The sequence below is a fragment of the Papio anubis genome, chromosome 11 (assembly GCF_008728515.1).
Source record: "Papio anubis isolate 15944 chromosome 11, Panubis1.0, whole genome shotgun sequence".
Lineage (NCBI taxonomy): Eukaryota > Metazoa > Chordata > Mammalia > Primates > Cercopithecidae > Papio > Papio anubis.
The window spans coordinates 47,192,676-47,216,668 of NC_044986.1; the positions used below are offsets into that span (position 1 = coordinate 47,192,676).

The 23,993-nt window shown below is 39.0% G+C and overlaps 1 protein-coding gene across 2 annotated transcripts in view; it reads left to right on the forward strand.

Moving 5' to 3' along the window:
• PRKG1 (protein kinase cGMP-dependent 1) overlaps positions 1-23,993 on the forward strand; it is a 1,324,128-nt gene that overhangs the window by 88,725 nt on the left and 1,211,410 nt on the right. Inside the window, exon 1 of one of the 2 annotated variants that reach the window (XM_031652619.1) lies at positions 103-870. The exons of the other annotated variant lie outside the window; for it this stretch is intronic. Coding sequence (XP_031508479.1) covers positions 560-870 — 311 coding nt within the window. The 5' untranslated portion in view covers positions 103-559. Of the gene's footprint in view, positions 1-102; positions 871-23,993 lie in introns of those variants that run through there. 2 annotated transcript variants of the gene reach the window in all.

Here is a 23,993-nt window from a genome sequence, read left to right on the forward strand (position 1 = left end):
GAGTCAGCTGAGGCCTCCGGAGTTTGCCCGGGGTCCTCCCTGTCCCCTCCCTCCCACCTCCCCACCCCCGAAGTAGAGCTCCCTCCTCGCTCCGCCCGCACACCCCCGGCGCGCCTCGGAGGCTTATCAGGCTCCCCGCAAGCCCCGCAAGCTTCCTTGGGCGCCCGGCGCGAGGGACCCTGACAGCCCAGTCGCTGCCTCGGAGCCCCCATTCACGTCCCCTCCTCCCGCTCCCCCGCCACCGCGCCTCCCGGCTCTTCTACCCCGTGCCGCGGCGCCCACCGCGTCTCAGGTTTAATCCCGGGTTGGACCTGCTGGTTTGCTCTCCTCACTCTGAGCCTCACAGCCAGCCCAGAGAAGTGGAATCTGCACTGAAACTCTGGGTGGCTGAAGCCAGCGGACTGGGCATGCTCAGAAGCCAGGGCTGGCTTTGGTCTCAAGTAGGAAGCTTTGGCACTCGGGAGGCAGCGGCGACTTTGGGGAAAGTTGATCGGAGAGGGGAGGAAGCCCCACTACGCGGAGCAGCGGCAGGAAGGAGCCCCCGGCAGCCCGGAGGAGCATGGGCACCTTGCGGGATTTACAGTACGCGCTCCAGGAGAAGATCGAGGAGCTGAGGCAGCGGGATGCTCTCATCGACGAGCTGGAGCTGGAGTTGGATCAGAAGGACGAACTGATCCAGAAGCTGCAGAACGAGCTGGACAAGTACCGCTCGGTGATCCGACCAGCCACCCAGCAGGCGCAGAAGCAGAGCGCGAGCACCTTGCAGGGCGAGCCGCGCACCAAGCGGCAGGCGATCTCCGCCGAGCCCACCGCCTTCGACATCCAGGATCTCAGCCATGTGACCCTGCCCTTCTACCCCAAGAGCCCACAGTAAGCAGGGGTGACGCGCCGGGTCCATGTGGCGCCCTGGCGGTGGGGAGCTGCGGGTCTCTGTATTGTCTGTCGGCCCCCGCCCCTCCCGCTTGCCATGTCTGTCCTCATCCTCAGAAATGTTTCATTTTAACGGGCACTTCTTGCGGGGCTGTGCACGTTTCTCAGAGCCAGACTCACTGCACATACGTTGCCTTCGTGTCTTTGTCAGATGTCAAGGTATTATTTTTAAATATACATATACATTCGTATAAGCCACCTAGTGTACGTAGAGTTTGAATGCGTCCCAGGTGTGTGTCCGACCGTGTGTGTGAGTGTGAGAGAAGAAATAAAAAGCCCCCCTGTCTCCCAAAAACCCTGGCAAACCAGCCCAGCTGGAAAATCCTAAATGCAGGCTCATCAGACTTGAAATGAAATGCGTCTGATATCACCCATACTTTCTATGCTTTTGTGGCTCTCCCGGATTTCTCTACCTGCTGGCGCTTCACGCTGGTACCCTTCAAACCTGACGTTCTTGTCATCATCAAAGTGTGAAACATAAGCAAATACACATAGAAAAAGGAAGAATTTTTGATTTCCTGAATTGGATGACATTTACAATCCATAAATGGAAGACTAGTCTGTTGATTTTGAAGAAATATTTTTTCATAACATATGAGGCAGAAGATTGCTTGTTTTCCTTAAGGAACGTGCATAATGTTACTAATGGAGCATCTCCATCTCCCAAGACGTGGTTGCTTGTTTCCAGGGTTAGATACAGATAAGCACACTTATCTTACTTAAAACGTGGACCCATTGTTTGCCTTACTCTTGGCTTCTAATGCAACCACTGTGGCATTGTTCTAGCCTTTGAGAGAACTGTGCAATTCTGATGTTAGTGGGCTTCATAACTTGGATGGAAAAAATTTAATGAAACTTGTTATACAACACTCAACTCAGAGTTCGTATAGAGAGTAAAGCTACAGGAACATGAGGTTAACAGAGAATGTGGGAGAGCGCCCAAAAGAACGGCATTTTAAATTAATAGATAATAACATAATTGATAAAACCAAGGATGTTACTGCTTACTCTACTACTAACGACATCACATTGGCTGGATGGCACGTGTTACATAATAATACAAGGTCCATCGAAACCCTCCACTTCATAAACACAACAAGTTAATATAAGGAGAAAGTAAATACTCGATTATCTCTACTTGTATTTATTGGATATTTTTTGGGGGGAATCACAGTGTGTACCAATTATTACTTTTGAAAACTTAGAGTTATACCTATACATGTTGATTCCCATGGAACATTTGCTGTTCATGCAGGCTTAGTTTAGGGAGGAGTTTGTATTCTGCGAGGGAGGCGGAAAGAGACAATAAGGATAAACATTTCTGAGATTCCGACCTCACCAAATTGCCCTAATAGTTCAGCAGACTTAGGTCTGCCTTAGAACCCTGAGTGATCTGAATAAACTTCAGCTTTCTCTGGTAAATTAATTTGCAGTCCTGACATGCCTGACTGTTTTAGCTAACGAGGTACAGGACCATCTCTCCTGGGCCAAGTTTTGCATAATGAAAAAATAACTCAAAGACAGCTCTCTGCATCTTTAAACATTCCATAGGATCTCGTTTTCGTATCTGCAGGACTTTTGAGTGACACAGAGCAAACTCTGCTTTTACAAAAAGACCATTTAAATAGGTTTCATAGTGAAGCATGTTCAAGCCAGCTGATAACTCCAGTTAAACATTCCATCAGAGATTTACAAGATTCTAGGCAGTAGGGAATGAGCTATACAATGTGATAAGTTTAATAACTAGATTGAAAAACTAACAAACAGAAAAGGTCCAGAGTGGAAAATAAAGCTGGTGTGGCAAATGATTTACAGCGTCCCATTATATTACAAATTTTATCTATCAAACAATGCTGTGTGTCCTGACACTGATTTCTTACTAATAACTAGTATTTTAAAGGACTCAGCTCTTAAGATATTGCCATGATGCTTTGGGTGACTCTGAAGTATTTTATTGAGGAAAATGATAGAATGCCTTCCAAGCTTAAATAATTTTGGAAAAACATCTGTTCTTTTTTCACACTTACATAAAGAAAACTAGAAAAAAATTGGCTTGAGTAGTAGAAAGTGTACCTTTCTTAGGGAAAATAGAAGTACATTGTATTCAAAATGAATAAATCTTATGTTATTTGAATGGTTGTACAAGGTAGCTCCACAAAGAGTTAAGAAAACCTGCCAAACCAAAGAAGACTTGTTTGCATTTCAATGTATTTCACTATGAATAATTTGATTACACAGACTTACTGGCAACAAGTGTTTGTGTCTTTATATTTCATCTTTACTACATCTTAAACGTAGCCATCTTTCTTAAACACACATATAGATTATTGTGAGTTCAAGTTAAAATGAAAGTATCTAAATAGACACATTAATTTCCAGCTCACATTCATGCTAGTTTTTGATTCTGTTTTTTTTTTTTTTTAGATGTAGGTAACTGCCCCACTAATGTTCTGTTCATTTATCTCATATATGCAAATATATCTGTTTAGTTTTTGCTTACTGAGGTTGCCTTCTGAGGATTATAATTTTTTTCTTTAGTTCTGTTTTCTTGGTAAATTTGGTTGTTTAAAAATAGTATAAAATATAAATTAACTTAATAACTTGAATCATCTTAACATTTTTGGTTTGGAATTTTTCCTGTAATGTGGGAATTGGAGGGAAGGTTCTGTCAGATTCCAGCACACAGACAGGACACTCCTACTATAACTATGAGGTAGGAGGAGTGTTTTTATTGATCTCTTTCACAATCTGTATACAGTACTTATGTGAAGCAAAGAACTGATGTAGCAAATTGGAATCTATATTCCACTGCTACCAAATAACTCCTTGAGAATGTAAAACTACTAAACTATATTTGGAAATAAATTGTGCAAATAAACCCTTAAAATGAAAAAACAAAACCTAAGCATTCATTATATGAGATCAGATAGCTTGTTGATTGCCTATATAGAATAGTTCTTATGGACTTAAGTAATTTTATTCATGAAGTTTCATTCCTGAAATTGATTCTATATCATGTTGGAACATTCAGTCCCTGAAATTTTGATCTAAACCCCTTACCTTTTGAAAATATTCACAAATCCTTTCCATTTTAATGTCACAGGGTTTCAGTTATTTCAGTTGGATTATATAGACTTGAGTTCCTAAAAGTTGTTAGTTTCTTTGTATTTTTGTAAGCTGTTGCTGAATTTCAGAGAATTGTGACATGTTCTATTTTGTTTCCTTTTTTTTTCTTTGTTGTTGTTGTTGAGACGGAGTCTTGCTCTGTCACCCAGGCTGGAGTGCAGTGGCACAATCTCGGCTCACTGCAACCTCCACCTCCCGGGTTCAAGCAGCTCTCCCACCTCAGCCTCCTGAGTGGCTGGGATTACAGGCACATGCCACCATGCCTGGCTAATTTTGTATTTTGTTTGTTTGTTTGTTTGTTTTTTAGTAGAGATGGGGTTTCACCATTTTGGCCAGGCTGGTCTTGAACTCCTGAACTCAGGTTATCAGCCCACCTGCTCCTCCCAAAGTGCTGAGATTACAGGTGTGAGCCACCATACCTGAAGTACTTTGGAGGAGTTGAGGATAAAAATATTTATTTTTATTTTTAGGGAGGCATTAATTTTAAGAGATTATTTGATCTTTTAGACTTTATACTAATATATCTCAAGAAAAACAAAATGTTCCTAAAAACTCTATATTACATTCTGTTGGAAGTTGAGAGAATTCTAGAACTCTAGTGTAATCATAGATGGCATAATATAAAAACATACTATGTCTTGAAAGGTAGAAATTTAATTCCAAAAGTGCTCTGCAGCACAGTTCAATACTTCTATGGGATTGCCTGTGATGTGCAAAATATTGTAAGGCATTAGAGGTAAGAGCTACATAGGTCCTACCATCCAGGAGTGAACAAGGGGTTAACAATACTGCACAAGTAAATATTCTAGAAAGTAGATAGAGTAAGGGAAGTCACAGGGGAGATAACTAAGACAACTAGTTGGCAAAATACAATCAAGCCTGTTTAGTTTTATGGTGTCAGAGACTCATGTGGAAGTAGAAGGGTTAAATAGCTGTGATTTAGGTGAGTGGAAATGAGAGGAAAGAGGGAGGGATAGAGATAGGGATTGGGGAAACATATTACAAGCAATTAGCAAAGTGACAGGACAGAAAAAGAAAGCAGGGCCTCTCTGGGAATTGGCAGCAACTGGTGGCTGTGCTAAAGTACTGTAGTGGGAACTGTGGAAAAGCAAGTTTAGGCCAGTGAGAAGGAGAATCTCAGTTTCTATGATTTGATAAAGTAGGTGAGAGGGCATTCTTCTGGGTTTTAGAATAGCTAAGGCTCATTTGTGTGTGTGTGTGTGTGTGTGTGTGTGTCTGTGTGTGCGTGTGTGTGTATGTTTTACACCAAGAACTAATAGTTACCCACTAATACAGTTCTGAATGCCAGAATATCAGTTCAGCTTTCTAACCCCCACCATCACAGTCCTGTTGATAGTCATAACTATACCAACTAGGTAAGAGTAGTTAATTTAAGCAAACAGCAGATGATTAGAAGTCTTAAAGAAACCAGTTCCAGGTTCCTTTTTCCACTCACTTCCAAATGTTCCCATTGAAAATAATCGAATTTCATGCCACAGACTAGCACTGCAGATTCCTCACATACCTAGGCAAACTGAACATCATGAGAATTGAACCTGAAGTTGTTTTTTTGAAAGTCATCTTTCTTGTTTTTGTAGAGGAGTTAAATTCCAACCTAATGTTATTCTAATAGAGTTTTCAATTTAAGGTTGTTTGTTAATTTGACATTATAGTTTATGCAGTAGAATTGAAGTCCTGGAAGCATTTATAAAAATGTATGAGACCAGGGGGCTAAAACCCTATTAGGGCATTTTGAAGCACAGTCAAGTTGCATGTCCCCAAAATGGATCTTATAATGAAGATACTGGTAAGCCCTTAAATAGAATGGCTCTAGAAACTGCCTGAGAATATAAATGACCAGCTTCCTTGCTCTACTGGGCCACATTTCCAAGCTCCTGATACTTGTTCTTTGGATTCCTAATGGGAAAGGGTAGAAGAACACAGATGATGTTTCTATTGTTGCTGTTTGCAGGTTATAAGGCATATGGACACATTTTTTTTTTCTGTCTGCCTAGCAGTGGAGGGTCTCCATGGTATCCTAGCAACCATATTCGAACTCCAGGATGCTGCTCTTTCTGCCATCTCTACCATAGGTGTTGCCGCCCATCCCAAGAGACTGGGTCTGTTGCTAGCATTCCAGATCCTCTAACTTGAACCTTTCAAACTCAGAGAACGCAAGACAATGTGATAAATAAGCACATGCTGAGAGCAGCATTTACCAGTATGCTCAACAGCTTATTATGCAATCACATCCTTGGCATTTTGAATCCTAATCTGAATTGTTGAGCTGGTACTATTTGCCACCCCTTCCCCGACAGCCCTTCTCTGCTTCCTCGCACTCTGTTCTGACACCAGTTCTGCTTCCCTCTCACCATCTTCTGTAATGACTGTGTTCCTCAGCGTCTCCTTAACATTTATTTGCTGAGAAGTTCAGTGCGTGCAACCTGTTTGAACTCTGTAAGTATAATTTTGTTCGTAAGAGCAGAGGAATGTTCTCCCTCCAAAACTGTCATGTAAATATAAACAATAGCACAACACTTCAGCTACACAAAACAGATGTTTAACACAAGATGGAACTAATAGTACACTCTCAAAAGTTTCTTATTTCTGAATGAATTTTATAAGCATACTACTCTCCAGCTTTTTTTATTGCTTATAAAATTCAATAAGCATTCCTTCTGGGGGCTCTAGAGGAGACTCCATACCTTGTTTTTTTTCAGCTTCTGGAGGCTGCCTGTATTTTAAGCGTGAATTTTATAAGCAATGAAAAAAGCTGGAGAGTAGAGTGAGAAGAAGAAATGCATATTGAGGGGACAAGAAAGGGCAAAACGAGATGGGTATTGGTAAAGCTATGCCATATTTGCAAGGAAGCTGGAAAATACTGATAGACTTTGTGTGCAGGTAAACAGGTGACAAGACTGGAAAGGAACTTGCAAGTAAGATAGTACTTTATGGATGAAGACTGCCATAGAGAAGAGACATGCAAATTGGAGTATATCGAAGGCTTGTCTTCTTAGGGAGCTATACTGAAGATAGTTTCCTTTTAGACCAGTGCTTGTTTTGAATGCATTGTATTGTCCCTTTGAAACACACCTTAATCTGACATCAGTGAGGACTTGGTGGTATTTGTGCAGCCCACAGTGCAGAGGACAAGAATAAGGGCAACAACTCAGTGCCTCCTGTTTCTGGATAAAAAGGGTCAAGAATCACACTACTTATCATCATCAGATTGGGTAACATTTATGGAGCACTAACTCTGTGCCAGGCACTGCTGTTGTGCTTTATATAGATTGCCTCTTTCATTGACTGAATGATTCATTGATTGATTGATTGAGACAGGTTCTTTGTCTTACTGCCTAGGCTGGAGTGCAGTGACACAACAGTAGCTCACTGCAGCTTCAAACTCCTGGGCTCAAGTGATCCTCTCACCTCAGCCTCCAGAGTAGCTAAGATTATAGGCACATAACACCACACCTGGATAATTTTTAAAATTTTCTATGGAGACAGGGTCTCAGTTGCACAGCCTGGTCTTGAACTTCTGGCCTCAAATGATTCTCCAGCATCTGGGCCTCCAAAGAAAGTGCTAGGAATACATATGTAAGCCACCACACCCAGCCTGATCATCTATTTTTTAGGATGCACACAACCCTGTGAGGAAGATTCCGGATTATCCCCATTTCACAGCATGATAGAAAGAACTCTGGGGCGCAAAGAAGTGAAGCAACTTGCCCACAGTCACACAAGGTTGATCCTGCATTTGAGCTCCAGAGCTTTTCTCCTTGACTGCTAGGCTCTCTTACTGTCCAAAGGGCCATGGGGATTAGGTAGTTGCAGGAAAACTTTATGAATAACATATAGGTTGTTCTCTGGGGCATATCTGTTCACCAATAGTTAAATAGGAAGCAGAATGACACTGGGAATAGTGGAAGAAATAATGTAGGATGGCAGTTCCCAAACTTTCCTGCACATTAGAATCACCTGGGGAACATAAAAATCCAATTCCTAGATTGTACCACAAACCAATTAAAATCAGAATGTCTGGGGGTTGGAAGCTACATATCAGTAATTTTTAATGAGTCTCCAGGTAACTTTAAAGTGCAGCAAAATTTGAGAACCACTCTGATAAGAAGATGACAAGGGGTGTGCGTGTGTGTGTGTGTGTGTGTTTGTATGGTGTGTGTACGTTTGTGTGTGATATTAAACAAAAGACCAGGATAAAATGTTCATCTAAAGAGTTGAATGTCTCTATTGGCTAAAACCTTTAAGCACTAGGGGCCTGCAAAAGCATAGCTGGATTTTTTGCCAAATTATACATGTAGACAGTTTAGTTGATGCCTTCTTGTTTATTCTCCTAAACAAGTGATCATTTCTCTACCTAGCCCATTGGTTCTCAAACATAGCTGTATGTTACAATCACCTAGGGAACTTTAAAACATATCTTTGCTGGGCACCACCTCCAGAGACTATGATTTAATTGTTCTGGGGTAGACCTGAGGTATAGGTATATTATCTGCACTCCCAAAGTGATTATAATATTCAGCCAGGGTTGAGAACCTCTGCTATGACCCATTCAATGTTGATTGTTACAGACTACTTGAATTCCTGTTCTTTGGGAAAGCACCTTTCTCCTTTCTTTTTGAGCAACCCAAATCCCTGGCTTGCAGTGGAGCCAGGCAGCTTCAGCTCTGCAATCCCCCTTGCGTCTGAATCTGTCAGTGTCACTTTAATCTCTGGGGTTACCTGTTAAGGACCTGGGGCACACAAAAGTGGCAGAAGCTCTGTTCAATGGGTAAGTATGTTTCCCCTTTCCTGCCAGCCAGGGTTCCTGGCCAGTGTTCAATTGTGACACACACTAGGATCAGCCTTCGTCCCAAGTTTTTTTTTTTTTTTTTTTTCTGTCTGTTTTTTAATTCTCGCTGAGGGCAGCTGCCTCTGTAGCCAGATAATTTCTTTGCGTCCCAGCTCCTGCTATCCAATGCTAAGTTGAAGGTGAAACAATGAAGAGCGCCTCGTGGAAGAGCAATCCTGGGCTTGTAGCGTCTCTCCTTCTGGTATGTGATGTCTCTGCAGCCAGCTACAGTTTTTTTTTTTTTTTTTTTTCCTACAGATATTTTATCCTTTTAAGGCAAACAGCATGAGCTCAGGCTGAGGAGTACTTTCTGAGGAGACTTCAGAGAAAGCAGAACTAGCACATCAACCTTTCAGCCCCCTTTCCAGGTGGCTTGGTTTAAGTGGACAGATCTGGGCATTGCTGGCAGATGAGAGGTCTGAGATGACACCTGCAATAAAAGATCTTGGTGTGTCCCTCATGAAGACTTCCAGGGGAAATGAGAATTCCTGAACCCTGTGGTCAGATCTCACTGCTGCCCCTATTGCCAGCTCTGTGTGTCTTTCCTGCCCTCTGTTCCCTTAGATCCTTGTTACAGACTCCTCAAGGTGTTGCCAGTGGTTTCTGATAGGAGCCTATTTACATTTGTAATTTAATCATTATCTTCTCAGTTGAGGATCAGCTAATATAGCACTTTATATAAGCAATGAAAATAGCTAATATGATTGCAAATACTTTTTGATAAAAATAATCTTAGATTCGGAGTCAGCAAGGAGCTTTTCTGTCTTTTCCCCACCCCTAAAATATGAAAATGTATTCAGCTGACAGATAGTATGTTAAAACAGAATAGATGTAATAAGGCTGCCCAGAGGATTGGTGGCATTAATTATGCAGGGAAGTTAATCATAAGTAAAGTAAACACTTTCATTATGAATCCAGCTTCATGGAGTGCATTTGGTTATTGCAGGTAATTGGGGAGGGATAAGAGGAATTAGAAACAATGAAAAACATGACCAAAAGCAAGTGTTTAATTATTATGACTTAGCGGTTAGAAGCAGAATGATAGGCAGAAGTTGGTGGTAGGACACTGCGAAAATATCTGTGTCTTTGCAGTCTTTTATTCCGGCCTATGAAAGGATGGGAGTTCATATAAAAAGAAGAAATTAGTGACAATTTACTACCAAAATATACTACTTTCACCTGAATCAAAAATAAAATAATATTAATTACTTTTGCCTTTCTAAAGATCATAAATGTAAATTAAACTTCAACAGATTTGCTTTAAGATAGATGTAATTTAATTCACTTCTACATAGAGGTGGAGAGAAAATAATGTAAGGTATTCACTTATGCTTTATGCCCAGCCAAAGCATAAGTAAATAGTTTACATTATTTTTATGGGATTATAATATGCATCAAAACAGATCTAATGTTATTGACCTTGTAATATTTAGTTTCATTTTCTCACTTTTAGACTCTACCTACTGTTAGGTAACATTGTACTTCTTTGAACATGAAGTAATTATAGTATCAGCCAGTCAGTTTAATTTGGTTAATTGGATTGAATGTCAGTGATGACAAATACACTCTAGTTAAGCAAAATACTTGGACTATTTTCGGAAACAATTGTATTATGGTAATATCAAGCTTTCACCAGATCTTGGCCAAGGAATAAGGAGATAATGTGAGGAAAAAACATATCTTCTGGGTATACTGTACATCATCTTAATGGTCCAGTTTTATCAGTAAATTATGGTTTTGACAATGCTTCTAAGTCTGGACTGAAAAGAAAGAAGAAAATATGGTCAGGACAAAAAAGAAAAATGCAAAATCTAAGTTTTGTTCCTCTGGAGTTATTGCTACAGATGGAAAATAGGGTGGGTTGGTCATAAGCTACTATGCCTGCAGGTGGCTGGCAAACATGCTGTAAAAGGAAGCACAGCTCCACACTTCCATCTTCCTAATACCCACCTTACCTAAATCACTGGTGACTAAGTAACACATTTTATATTAAAGCGAGTCAGAGAAGATAGCCTTAGATTAGATTTGTGCTGGTTTGACAGAGTGTCACCATATCCTTCACAGAGAGAAATATTAAACATCTGAAAGTGACAGGTACCATTTTGCTAAGCCTGTGTTGACAACTCATTATGTCAGTGGGCAGAGAGAAATAAGAAAATATGCCTTGGAATGAACCGTAGAGTATACACTGCATGCACTGTTGAGTACAGAACTTTATGTGAATCATGGTCTTCATTCTCAGTAATTGCTACTCTTTTATTTTGGAACTTTTGGAGGATATCAAAACTTAGAAAAGTATGCCCAAAGACACTTAGAAAAGTAAGAGTAGTGGTTTGTTGTTTGTTTGTTTTTTGTTTTTTTTTGGCTGGGAGATCAATTCAGTGAGTTCCTCTCTGAGCAAATGGATTGTACTTAATGTAACTTTTTTTCAGTTCTGAATGTTAGATGAAAATCTTATTCCCCCATAGTGTATGGTACAGTGCAAAATGAAAGAACTGCTCAAAGTTTGTAGTCATTCATTTAATACCTAGCTTTATAAAAACGTAATGTGAACTCCATCATATACTTGTATGAGCAGTGTTTCTTGTTATAGATCTGAAAAGCTTTAGAAATAATGTGAAAGAAAGTATGCTATGATTTTTAAAAATAGTTTTAGCCTTGGTCAGGAAAAAGTCATTTTTCTCTTCTTCAAAATTTTACTTCAGATTTTTTTGTTCTTCATAAAAGGAAAATGTGACTTGAAAAATTATAACTTGCCTGATTCTGCTTTCCAGATGTTTTACCATTACTTAGTATGGAGACCTATATTCTCTTATTGGAAAAAAAGGAACTAAGTGAGAACTAAGTGATTCCTTGTTTATGTAGCACTGAATGGCATACAAATAAATAGATGTTACTTTGAAACTGTCCTCATGGAAAGGAATAAATAAAATAAATAAATAAAATAAGCTCACCGTGAATGAATTATCTTTTTTAACTTCTTGACACCTTTTACATACTTCATAAATTTATCTAGCCTTTGCCTTTCTGTTGGTTTGCTTAAGGCATTAACATAATTATTTTCCCTTCCGTTTGGCTTTTGGTGGGAAATGCTCAACTTAATAAAAGTATTTTCTTTCTGATAGATAACAGCTAAAAGAGTGTAGCCCATGTCCTTTCCAATAACAATAATTAGAGAAAAAACTTCCAGAAATAAAGAATTTAGGCACTTAGAAGCATTATGTATATGTGTGTTTGGGTGTTTGTTTGAGTGTTTTTAAATAATTATAATAACTTGTTTCCGAAAATTCTGATATTTGAAGAGTATCCATTAAAATTCATATTCTATTCATTATATAATCATGATAGTTTTAAGCAACTCACACCCTTAGAAAATGGAGATCAGAAGAACCAATACTGAAATATTTTGGTGAATATACCAAATTTGTTGTGCAGACAGGTGAATCAAGTTGAACAGATTACTAGCTCCTTTATCCTGAAGTGTAAAAGCAAAAACACTGATCATCAAAGAGGAGGATACTCTTTCTGAGTGACCCTTTCTCATCTAAGGTTCGTTTTATCTTTTGGTGCTGCCACTGAAGTCCTGTACTATGTAAGTCATCTATCATAATAGAGCAGTGCTCCATCTTCTGGATTCCTAAGGGTTATCGTCAGGGTGATGGATGGAAAATGGCTCAAGTATACATTTATTTGTCTTTTCAAGAGTGAGATTCTCTGCTAGATGGTCTTAGAGGTTATTAAAGAATATCTCAGCAAACCCTTGCTAGTGAGTTTTTAAATCATCTCTGACAGCTTTTCCCTCTTTCTTGACTCCTGTTAATAGATTTCAACACTTATTTTTGTAGTTTAATCCATTGCTTTATCATCATGAAAGGAAGAATATAATATTAACAACTTCTCTTGCTCATACTAGGCTCACTTTTTTTTTCTTCATTTTTCCTCTGGACTTAGAAACAATTTCTTCTCCAAAGAAATCTTTGATAAAGGGAAATAGTAATTGTTACTTTTTAGCCTTGTCTTTAATGATCAATTATTGATGATGATGATTATAATGATAACTACTAAAATATTTGTCTAACTATATACCATATATGTGATCTCATTTAATTCTCATAGCAATCTGATAAAGTAGCTACTATTATCATCCCAATTTTTCATATGGAGAAAATGAGGCACAGAGAAATTAGACAACTTGCCCAAAACAAGACAATGGACTAAAGTGCTGCAATGCAGGGTTATGTAAGTCCAGAGCTCATGCTCACTCTCTGTACGCTGTGTTGTTTAGCTATTTGTTTCATCAACTCATTTTTAGCAGAAGTCTCTTGTGCAGTTTTGTTTCGTTTATATAGACAGCTCTTTGGTAATTTTTAATATACTGTATACCCATACTCATGATGGTCATGGGTACATTCTCTTTTAGAGACTAGTGTGCCTTAGTATCATGATAATTCTTTCAATAATACTGTATTGCTACTATATTCACTTCTGATTTGTTGTTTTGTTTTGTTTTGTTTTGTTTTGTTTTGTTTTGAGACATGGTCTCACTCTAGTGCCCAGGGTAGAGTGCAGTGGTGCACTCTTGGTTCACTGCAACCTCCGCCTCCCAGGCTCAAGTGATCCTCCTGCCTCAGCCTCCCAAATAGCTGGAATTACAGGTGCATGGCACCACATCTGGCTAATTTTTGTAGTTTTTGTAGAGATGAGGTCTTACTGTGTTACTCAGGCTGGTCTTGAACCCCTGAGCTCAAATGATCCACCAGCCTTGGCCTCCAAAAGTGCTAGGATTAGAGGGATGATCCACTGTATCCAACCTCTATATTCAAATTTTTATTAAACACAACTACATATACCTAAAGCATTTCTAGCTGATTCATACGTAGAAAGTTTTCCCCATCTTGTACTTGAGTATTTTGTTGTTTTTAGTTTCAAATTTTTAAGTAGCATCTGCTTGTTCCTCTTGAATCAAATTTCCATTTTGAAGAAACATTCCCTCAATTTTCCAATGGTTTACTTCCTGACTTATTTCCCTCTTTTCCCTTAAACATTAATGTCTTTAATAGAAAATTGTTGAAAGTATATCAAATGCTTTCTGATTCTTTTTTTTTTTTTTGAGACGGAGTCTCGCTCTGTCACCCAGGCTGGAGTGCAGTGGCCGGATCTCAGCTCACTGCAAGCTCCTCCTCTCGGGTTCACGCCATTCTCCTGCCTCAGCCTCCCGAGTAGCTGGGACTACAGGCAACCGCCACTTCGCCCGGCTAGTTTTTTTTTTTGTATTTTTTAGTAGAGACGGGGTTTCACCGTGTTAGCCAGGATGGTCTCGATCTCCTGACCTCGTGATCCGCCCGTCTCGGCCTCCCAAAGTGCTGGGATTACAGGCTTGAGCCACCGCGCCCGGCTCTGATTCTTTATTCTAGCAATTAATACAAGTTTCTATGGATTGGTTTTCAGGTTTTTTGTTGTTGTTCATCATTTACCAAATATTTATTAAGGAACTAATATAGGGTAGGACTATAGTATATGTGTCTTCTTCTCGCTCACATAGCATTGAATATGTGAAAATTAGTGGTTGTAGGTAATATGCTAAAAAAGACACTCCCTTGTTTCTTCCAACATGGATTGGACCCAGCATTCCTAGGTTGGAATTGTGCTTCCACTTCTCAGTGTTTGGGTTTGTGGTGCTGTGTACATTTTTTCCATATCCATCAGAGTTTGAATTTCTATATTTTGACTGTTATTGGTTAACAAATACTTCCCCCAGAAAATGGTAAGTTACATGAAAACAAAGTCAATTTCTCTGTTGCTCCATGTTACATCCTTGGAGCCCAGAAATGGGATGGCACACTGTAGTTACTTAACATATATATATATGTATATACTGTCAAGTGAAGCACAAGATAAAACCACTTCATGTTTCTGGCCCTTAGATACTTCAGTTTTTAATTTCCAGTTTTAAACTTTGGAAACTTGTGTCACTGAGCTCAGTAGAATTTCCAAACATGTTTGGTATTGCATTTGGATTCTTTGGGATGCCTTTGTGGATTGCCTGTGCTCCAACTGGTCATGATGGCCCCTGTCACTCCATACTGTCTTCATCTAGCCTATACCCCTTGTTTATGTTACTGGCCTGCCCTCTGAAGGCATTTCTGTTTTTCAGCTTGGGATTACAGTCATGAAAAGTTCCTTCTAGTTTGAATAATCTGTGATTTGTAATGCCTTTCCAAGGAAGCATACTTGTTCTCCAACTCTAATAAATTTGTAATCCCAAACTCTGCAACATAAAATCTCATAAATTGGTTAATCTTAAAAATAAGATAGACTGATTGCTAATAAATACAAGCATGGGATTAGTGGAAATAGAAGAGAATCTTTTCAGATTCTTACTAATTTTATTTTGCAGACACAGCCAGAACACGCACTAAGAAAATCCTTTCAAATTTAGATATAATTTTTACTCTCCCAAAATTCTTAAAGATTTGAAATTATCAGTTGGTAGAGACCATTAATCTCATAAGGAAATACTTTTTAACTAAGTGCTTGCCTCAACATTAATCAAAATAAACCCAGGAAAAATGTAAAGGTGGAATTTGCTTGTATATTGTCTTTTAGCTCTTCAGGATGGAAACTGGGAACACCTAATGCTATAAAAAACTTTTCACCTCGTCTAGTCATAAGCTTATGTGAGTATCTGAAGTTATTTTTCCAGGTGACCTATTTACCAATGCAATTATAGATTTTGCAACATATTAATTGGCTAAAAAAATACATACATGTATGATTTCATTTATGCCTCACAATATCTGAACAAATAATGGAAGACAGATCATCACTGTTGTACAGATGAGAAAATTAATGATCAAGGAGGTAAGGTAATATAACCTTAATCTAATAGTTCTTTTTTTTTTTTTGAGACGGAGTCTCACTCTGTGGCCCAGGCTGGAGTGCAGTGGCGCGATCTCGGCTCACTGCAAGCTCCGCCTCCCGGGTTCATGCCATTCTCCTGCCTCAGCCTCCCGAGTAGCTGAGACTACAGGCGCCTGCCACTTCGCCCGGCTAGTTTTTTGTATTTTTTAGTAGAGACGGGGTTTCACTGGGTTAGCCAGGATGGTCTCGATCTCCTGACCTCGTGATCCGCCCATCTCGGCCTCCCAAAGTGCTGGGATTACAGGCTTGAGCCACCGCGCCCGGCCTCTAATAGTTCTTAGATGTCCTGTAAACTCAGTAGGTCATCAGACCTAGTTCAACCTATTCTTCACACTCTGTGGAGCATTAATGTACTCATGAGATTACCTTGAGAATCCACTGAGTCCTGTGATTCAACAATGCATTTATGAAAATTGCAGTAGGTAAGCTCAGAACATGGCATATTCAATGGATAAGAGAATGGGTTCTAATTTAACTGCTACTTTACTACTAACTAAGTGTGTAATATTGAATCTGTGTAATCTTCCATGTTCTTACTATAAATGAGGATTATAACATATATCATGATTGGAGATAATGCTTTTGAATCCCTCAGCACAGTGCTCAAAACATAGTATGAGGCTCAATAAACAGTTGCTGTTGAGGTTCTCATTATTATCATAATTTTTATTAGTTTTGTTAAACCATTTTCCGTTGTTACAGTGCTGTGTACATATCTAAACCAAATGGAAGAGCATGAGATGGAAAGAAGTTCGGTAATGACAAGGTCCTGGAGCAGAGCCCAGCACAACCCAGCTTGGCTTTACTGAGTATGACTCAGAGGAAGATTGAGTGACAGAAAGGATCCTACACAATTTCTGTGTGGGATAACTGTGGGCAAGAAGGGTTGAATATAGGCAAGTGTGAAGTTCCATAATAATGTTATTTATTTTATTTAATGAGCAGTTATAGGCCTACCAAAAATTTAAGAATGGATTGATGAAGTTTGTAGTGAGCACTATGTATTTAAACAATGCTAAAACAATCATGAAAATAATTGTATTATCCCAAGGGAAAGCTGTCTATGCTCTAAAAGACAGGAAGTATTAATATTTAGTGGTTATTCTGTGCAGATACATGTATGTGAAATTATAGTAATGTTGTTCGTAACATTTCTTTTAACATTTGCAGCCACTATATATGTAGACTATGGCATTGCTGCTCTGGAGGAAAGTTTTAAAGACCCACTGCTTTAATGATTTGATTTCAATCCATCAAAAGTATTTAAAGAAAAGTAGCTTTTCTGTTTCTTGAAATGTTTGCATAGAAGTCATTCACTAGTAATGGATTTCTATTTGAAAACCATTCATTCCCAACTTGAATGTTTTCTGTCCAGACCAAGAAGCTATCATACGTCGAACATAATCTTAGCTTATAAATGCTTTCTGTTAATGACCTTGATACTGCATCTCAAGATGTCTTTTCAAAAACAATATGATTGTGGGTAAAAGCAATGATAACAGCCCTGCTTGCCTGTAGAGGAATACATTAATGGTCTTGGACATATTCTTGACAGTCATGATGATGAGCTGATAATGGAATGCTTCAAAATAAAAATAAAAATAGTGGTTTATTTTGAGATGTGTCATGTAATACAAGAAAGATTATTTTTAACAGCTTTATTGAAGTATAATTTGTATACCATAAAATTTACTTGTATACATGTAGAATGCAAGGTTTTTTACTACATTGATAGACTTGTATGGCCATCACCGCAATCCAGTTTTAGAACATTTCAATTACCTCCCAAATTTCCTAGAACCCAATTGCAGTCAGTCCCTGCTCCACCCCCAGGCCCTGGCAACCACTAATTTGCTTTCTTTATTTATAAATTTTCCTTTTCGATACCTTTCGTATAAATAAGCATTTTATTTTACAAATATGAATTTACTTGAATGACTGTGACACAATTTATAGCTTATTCAGTGAAGTTTAGAATGCTAAGGTTGTATTTGGACTCAGGGCATTTGTTGTTGTATTGGACACTAAATCTCATTAGTGTCAGACAAGCACAGTCGTGGCCTAGTTCTTGTTGTTGTTTTTGGAGGATTGAAGCATTTAGTTTTGTACCTAGATCAGGTATATTAGTGTATTAATGACCTGATTAGCAGTAACAACAGCAGTAGTAGCAGGTTGCCATTTATAGAATACTTACGGTGTTCAGGCATTCTACTGAGGATTAATATACCTTTTCCCTCCAATCTTCATAAAAGTTCTGAAGTATAGGGAGTAATTGCTTCATTTTAGGGACAGCAAAAGTAAAGCAAGCTCAGAAAAGTTAAGTAATTTGCCGAGATAACCTGATGCTGCCTGTGCCTGTACTAAGAATGATTAATCTTGAGGTACTCTGGTAAGCAAACTGTATGGCTTATGCTTTTCTACAGCTTTACAGTTCTTTCTGTTTTCTTCAGTACTAAGATATATCCTTGAAATTACCTTCCAACTTGCTTTTTTGACTTCCTGTGCAAATTCTGCCATGAAGTATTAAAAGAACAGAGTCAACAGGTTAAAGATAAGCACTGATCCCTGAGGTGAATATAGAATTGATCAGGGAGCTGTTTGTGAAATGAGTGAGGCAGAGAGAGAAGAGATTTGATTCATGAAATAAAGGAGTGGAGAAATAAAGGAGTGAGAAAAATGTAATACAAAATAACTTTACAGGCTTAGAGAGAAAGGGAGAAATTTCAGTTCTTTAGATGTGTCTGAGGTGATGAGTTCATGAAGAAAGTGGAGGGTTTCAATTAAACCTCTCTTGTGAATAGAAATGATTTTGAAAGAAGAATTCTAATGGGTTCTTGTGCCAGTGAGGCTGAAAGCAGATGAAGAAGATGAAATGGTCTCTAATGTCGGTGGTCCCAACCCCAGTGGGACATAGCTGATTTAGGTGGCTGAAGCTGACTCCACTTTGTCTCACTAAGGATCCTGGCTTGATAACTGGCTGGCTGTGTTCCCCAGAAGCCTTTGCTCTGATGCCTATCAGTCCTTCCTGGTGCAAAGGCTTCTGGGTTATGAGCCAACTGGGGATGCTGCCAAATCTGTTGCTTATTCAGCAGTGAAATGAGGTAGCACTGTTAGCTTGTTTTCTTATTGTGCAGGTACCAGAAATGAAGTTTCAGTGTGAGAGAATAAAGAATAGTCTTACTTTGAGGATTCACTGGATATTGATAAAATGAATTTCATAGACAATAAACTGCTCCATGTGTTTACAGTAAGTTGGAGATTTAAGATTCAGTGACAGGTTTTTATATTTAAATAAGTAATAGTGAACAAAAGTGAGCAATGTTTGTAGGTGGGAACCAGCTTGGATAAATAACTAGGTACAAAGCAATTAGGAATTCAAAATATTAGAGGTATACATATGTATACGCATAAAGGATTTAGAGGATTTTATAAAAATGCATGTGATGCAACAGGATTTTCAAAACACACTATAAATCGTTGTGCGGACTGATACTGTTTCCATGTGTTTTGTTTGTTTGCAGAGTCCAGAATGGTGAGCAAAGCCTAAAATATATAGAGACCATTTGGTTCTCAAAGCATGAGCCCTGGACTAACAGCTTCAGCGTCACCTGGGAGCTTGTTAGAAATGCAGATTCTGAGATATCTCTCCAAACTCTTTGAATCAGAAACTCCAGGCGAGGGCTAGCAATCTGTATTTTAACCACCGCTCTAGGTGATTCTGATGTGCCTTAAAAGTAGAGAACCCCTGGAATAATATAGGATGGGAATTTAGAGCTGAATGTGGCAGACTGTATCATGAACACTATTGGAAGCAGTTTATCCTAGTGCCCAAAATAATAATGGAGCAGAGATTTATAGTTAGGAGCTGTCTCTCCTTGCACTTTGCTAGTACTTGGCTTGATATATATATAGAGAGAGCTTGATATATATAATATATAATTTATATATATATATATAAAATATATGTATTTCCCTTTTATTCTTCTTGTAACTCTCAGCTTCTAACAGTTCTTTGCACTGAGTCTGTACTTGAAGATAAATGAACATAACAATTGAGACAGCGTATTAAATCTTAGTGTTAGCAATTAGGAAACAAAACGGAATATATCAGTGTTCTCTGTGTTTTCATTTTGTATGGATTACTTATTGAATGGGTCATGTTTGGTTTTGAGCTATGAATATAAGAAATTCTAAAAATTAAAATGCATGCTAGACAATTAAAATCTGTAACATAAATGCATAATTCTTACCTGAAGCCTTTGGATCCCAGTGTGCTTTAGAATCCAGATTTCTTTTTTCTTTCAGGTTTTTGAAAGGTATCATGAAAGATACATGTAGAATGGATTCTGTAACACCCACTGGGGGACTAGGACTGTGCTCCATAGAAAACATATTTACATTTCTTCAGCAAAACGTATGGATATTTACCAAAATAGGAAACACAAAAGCTACTGAAACCCTTGTGGTCAAATTAGGTTGGGTTTTGTGAACAAGTGAGTTTCTGCAAATGTACAAAGCTTTGGTGTTTAGAGTTTTGGTTTTGGCTTTATGTGTAAGGGTTTATAGACCTTACAGTCTATAAGCAAAACTAACATTTATATTTTAGATTTTTTTTCATCTTCAAAAGCTACATTAGTCCACAATTAGCATTTGAGGCACTTGAAGCTTAGGGAAATTAAGTAACTTGATCAAAGTCACAGCGCTGTATACAAATAAAAGCTGAATTTGAACTTGGGTCTGACTGAATCCACATTCCTTACTGTTTTCCCTACAGAGCACTGTTCTTTAAAATCACCCGTTACAGATAAGAAAGGCTATAAAAGTTGCAAAGTGTACCCCCTTCATTATACAATTAATGACAAAGACGTCTAGAGGGTTTGTGATCTATAGTAACATCACTGCTAAGGGGCACATTCAGAATCCAGGTCTCTTAATATCTGGTTCTGTACTCTCTCATTTTCCATGTGGACTTCTAGTTTCTGGATGCTTCTAAATTATTGTTCTCAGAAATCATGGTTGTTGCAGAGGTAAAGGCAGTTTTCTTCAAGTTTTTCTATTCTATATGAACTCCCAAAATGTTTTGGTCAAACAGTGTGGCTCTCCATGTTTTTGTAATCAAATATCTAAACGCTGGTAATGAACACTTAACTCAGGTACGAGCAGGGGGCTTTATTTACTTGGGCACAGCTAGAGTGTATTGTAATTCCCTGTTTCCTTAGTTGCCTTGAAGAGTAAAGTAAGCAATTTCATTTAAAATTAATAGCCCCAATCTTATTTTTGCCTTATTCATTTAGGAAAACCTTATAGTTAACAGCAATTGCAGCTATTTTCAGCACTATTTCAAGGGAATTCTTTGATAGCAGTCAGACCGCGTGCCCAGCTTTGCTGCTTTTAGACAAACTCAAGTATTGGCGCAGTGTGATACTCAATACTGGGGAACTGCATTCTGAGTCAAAACAAATTAGTTTGCTGTCTGCTTGAAGATTTTACAGACTTACACACCTTCCCAATGAGATTTGTAAGAATAAATTTTTGTAAATCAAGGGTTTGAAGCCTCCTAGTGAAATTCACATTTAAGGTAGAAACAGTATTCTTCATTTTATTGAAGGCAAATGATTCAGGAAAAATAAATTGAGGGCTTTGGGCAGGCTTAAAGCATCTAGAAAACTTTAGATGTGTTGTTTTTACCTCTTGTTTCAGAGATAGAAATGTAATGTTTTTAATCATGAGCTTTTATGTTTTGTTTGTGCTTGAATTTATGTGTTATATGCTACCATAAAAGTTGTGTGTGTGATATCATTACATAAGAATTAGAAATAGGCAACTCCTTTTTGTTTAATACGTTTAGTAAAGTTTTTTTTAAATGGTCGATAAAATTAAGGCACAGCAGTTCAAGAGGGATAGAACTGGAAGGAAAGGGAAAGAGGAGGGAGGTGAAAGAAGGAAAGATGGGGCTTTGAAACCGATCCAGAACTCTGTGTAATGAGCTCTTGGTTCCTCATCCCACATTTGTCTAGTCATTGAAGGTAGAAATTAACCCTTATGTTGCACTTGTCCATGAACTAAAGACTGAGCTTGTGTTTAGATACTTAATTTTTAGGTCAGTAGCCCGGTTGGCATTCCTACTAGCCTCATGGTCGAAGAAACTTGATAGTTAGTAGACCATGGTGGTTTATTATATGGGCTCTGGAGTCAGAGAAACCTGAATTCAAATTTGAGTTTTGACAGTGCTTGTGCCCTTCACCTCTCTGCACCTTGGATTTCTCATCTATAAAATGAGAGGCAGCAGAGTATACCAGGTAAGAGCATGGTCTCTGGAAGTACACCTCCCAGCTGGAATCTCAGGCCTGCCAATTTAATGCTGTGTTACTTTAGGTAAGTTGTTTAACAGCTCTGTGCCATAGGTCCTCCATCTGTAAAACAGAGACAATAATAGTGTCCCAGATTTCTGTTAGGAGAATTACACAAGATTATATGTGTAAAGCTCTTAGAACCATGCCTAACAGATAGAAAGCACTCAGCAGATGCTAGGCCTCCCTCCTCATCATTCCACTAGCCCAGTGACTTTCAACTGGGAAAGACTGCTTCCCAAGGGTATTTGGCAATGTTCTGGAGGCATGTTGCTTATCACAACTGAGAAGAGGGTAAATGCCAGGGATGCTGCTAAGTATCCTATAATGCACAGGACAGTTTTCATAACAAAGAATTATCTGTCCCAGAATGTCAATAGTGCATTAGCCTGTTTGGAAATCTAGTTCCCTCTACCCCAGATTCCATAACTGTCCCTCTGGTACCTATAGTGGATTTTCCCCAAATGTTAGATCTCAGCCTAGTGGTCTGTTCTCTGGTATCTTTTCTAGTTGGCTCAGATACTGCCATGGGTACATATAATGCTGGCTGGCCATCTCAATGATGACTTTCCTGCAGTGGGGATCCGAATAGGAGGAAAACATGCAGGCTGCAACCTGAGGTGTTTTTTGCTTTTTTTTTTTTTTTGATAGAGTCTTACTGTTGTCAGCCAGGGCTGGAATGATGCAGTGGCATGACCTTGGCTCACTGCAACCTCCACCTCCCAGGTTCAAGTGACTCTCCTGTCTCAGCCTCCCCAGTAGCTGGGATGACAGGTGCATGCCACCACACCCGGCTAATTTTTGTCTTTTTAGTAGAGATGGGGTTTCGCCATGTTGCCAAGGTTGATCTCAAACTCCTGGACTCAAGCAATTCACCTGCCTTGGTTTCCCAAAGTGCTTGGGATTATAGGTATGAGCCATCACACCCTGCCTTTTGTTTGCATTTTAGTGCTGGTATCAGAGTGTTTGTGGCTAACACACTGATTAGCAGCCCTACTTTCTGTTGCTCCCATCTTCTTACCTCCTTTCCGTAGGGTTTTTCTCTTTGTCCAAAGTTCCAACAAGCACTTCCAACAAGCACTGCAGTGCCCACCCTCCTTCAGAACAGCTCATCTCCCAGGAATTTTTAATGCAGAATACCCTCCTGATAGACATAGATCTTCAGTTGAATTCTGTACTCAACCTTCTGGACGGCCCACAGGCAGGAATGGACAGAGGCCATTTTCTTGTTCCAGAGAGATTTTTATCTCTCAACTTTCAATGCTTTAACTCTTTTTTGGATCCTGGCATGATTCGTGAGAAATGATAGGTCTTGGGCTAGCTCTTCTGGATCTCCTCCTCCCCTAGTTAACTGGAAAAAAAGCCAACCTTCTTTTCATGGGAAGTATCACAGAAAGATCGTGGGTTTGAGGGTCCTCTGACTTGTGTTGAAGTTCTCACTATGCCCCTTAGCTCCTATGTGAGCATGGATGATCATTAATCTCTCTTTCATTAGTTTCTTTTTTTTTCGCTAAAATGTCACTAATAATACATATCTGAGAGATTGTTAGGAGAGGTAGTATCCATAGTGGTTATGAGCACGGCCCTTGACACGCAGCTGTGTTTGAATTCAGGCTCTACCACTTTCTAGTTGTAAGTTTCTGGACAAGGTACTTCTCTGTGCCTCAGTCTCATCTTCACATCTATAAAATATGTATACTACTGATATCAGAGCATAGTTGGGAGGATTAAATTGGGAACTGTATGAGAGTTTTTCATTTACCTATTCCTTCACCTTTCCCGTGTCCCAGAGGTCCTGAATTGGAGAGAGTGTGTAT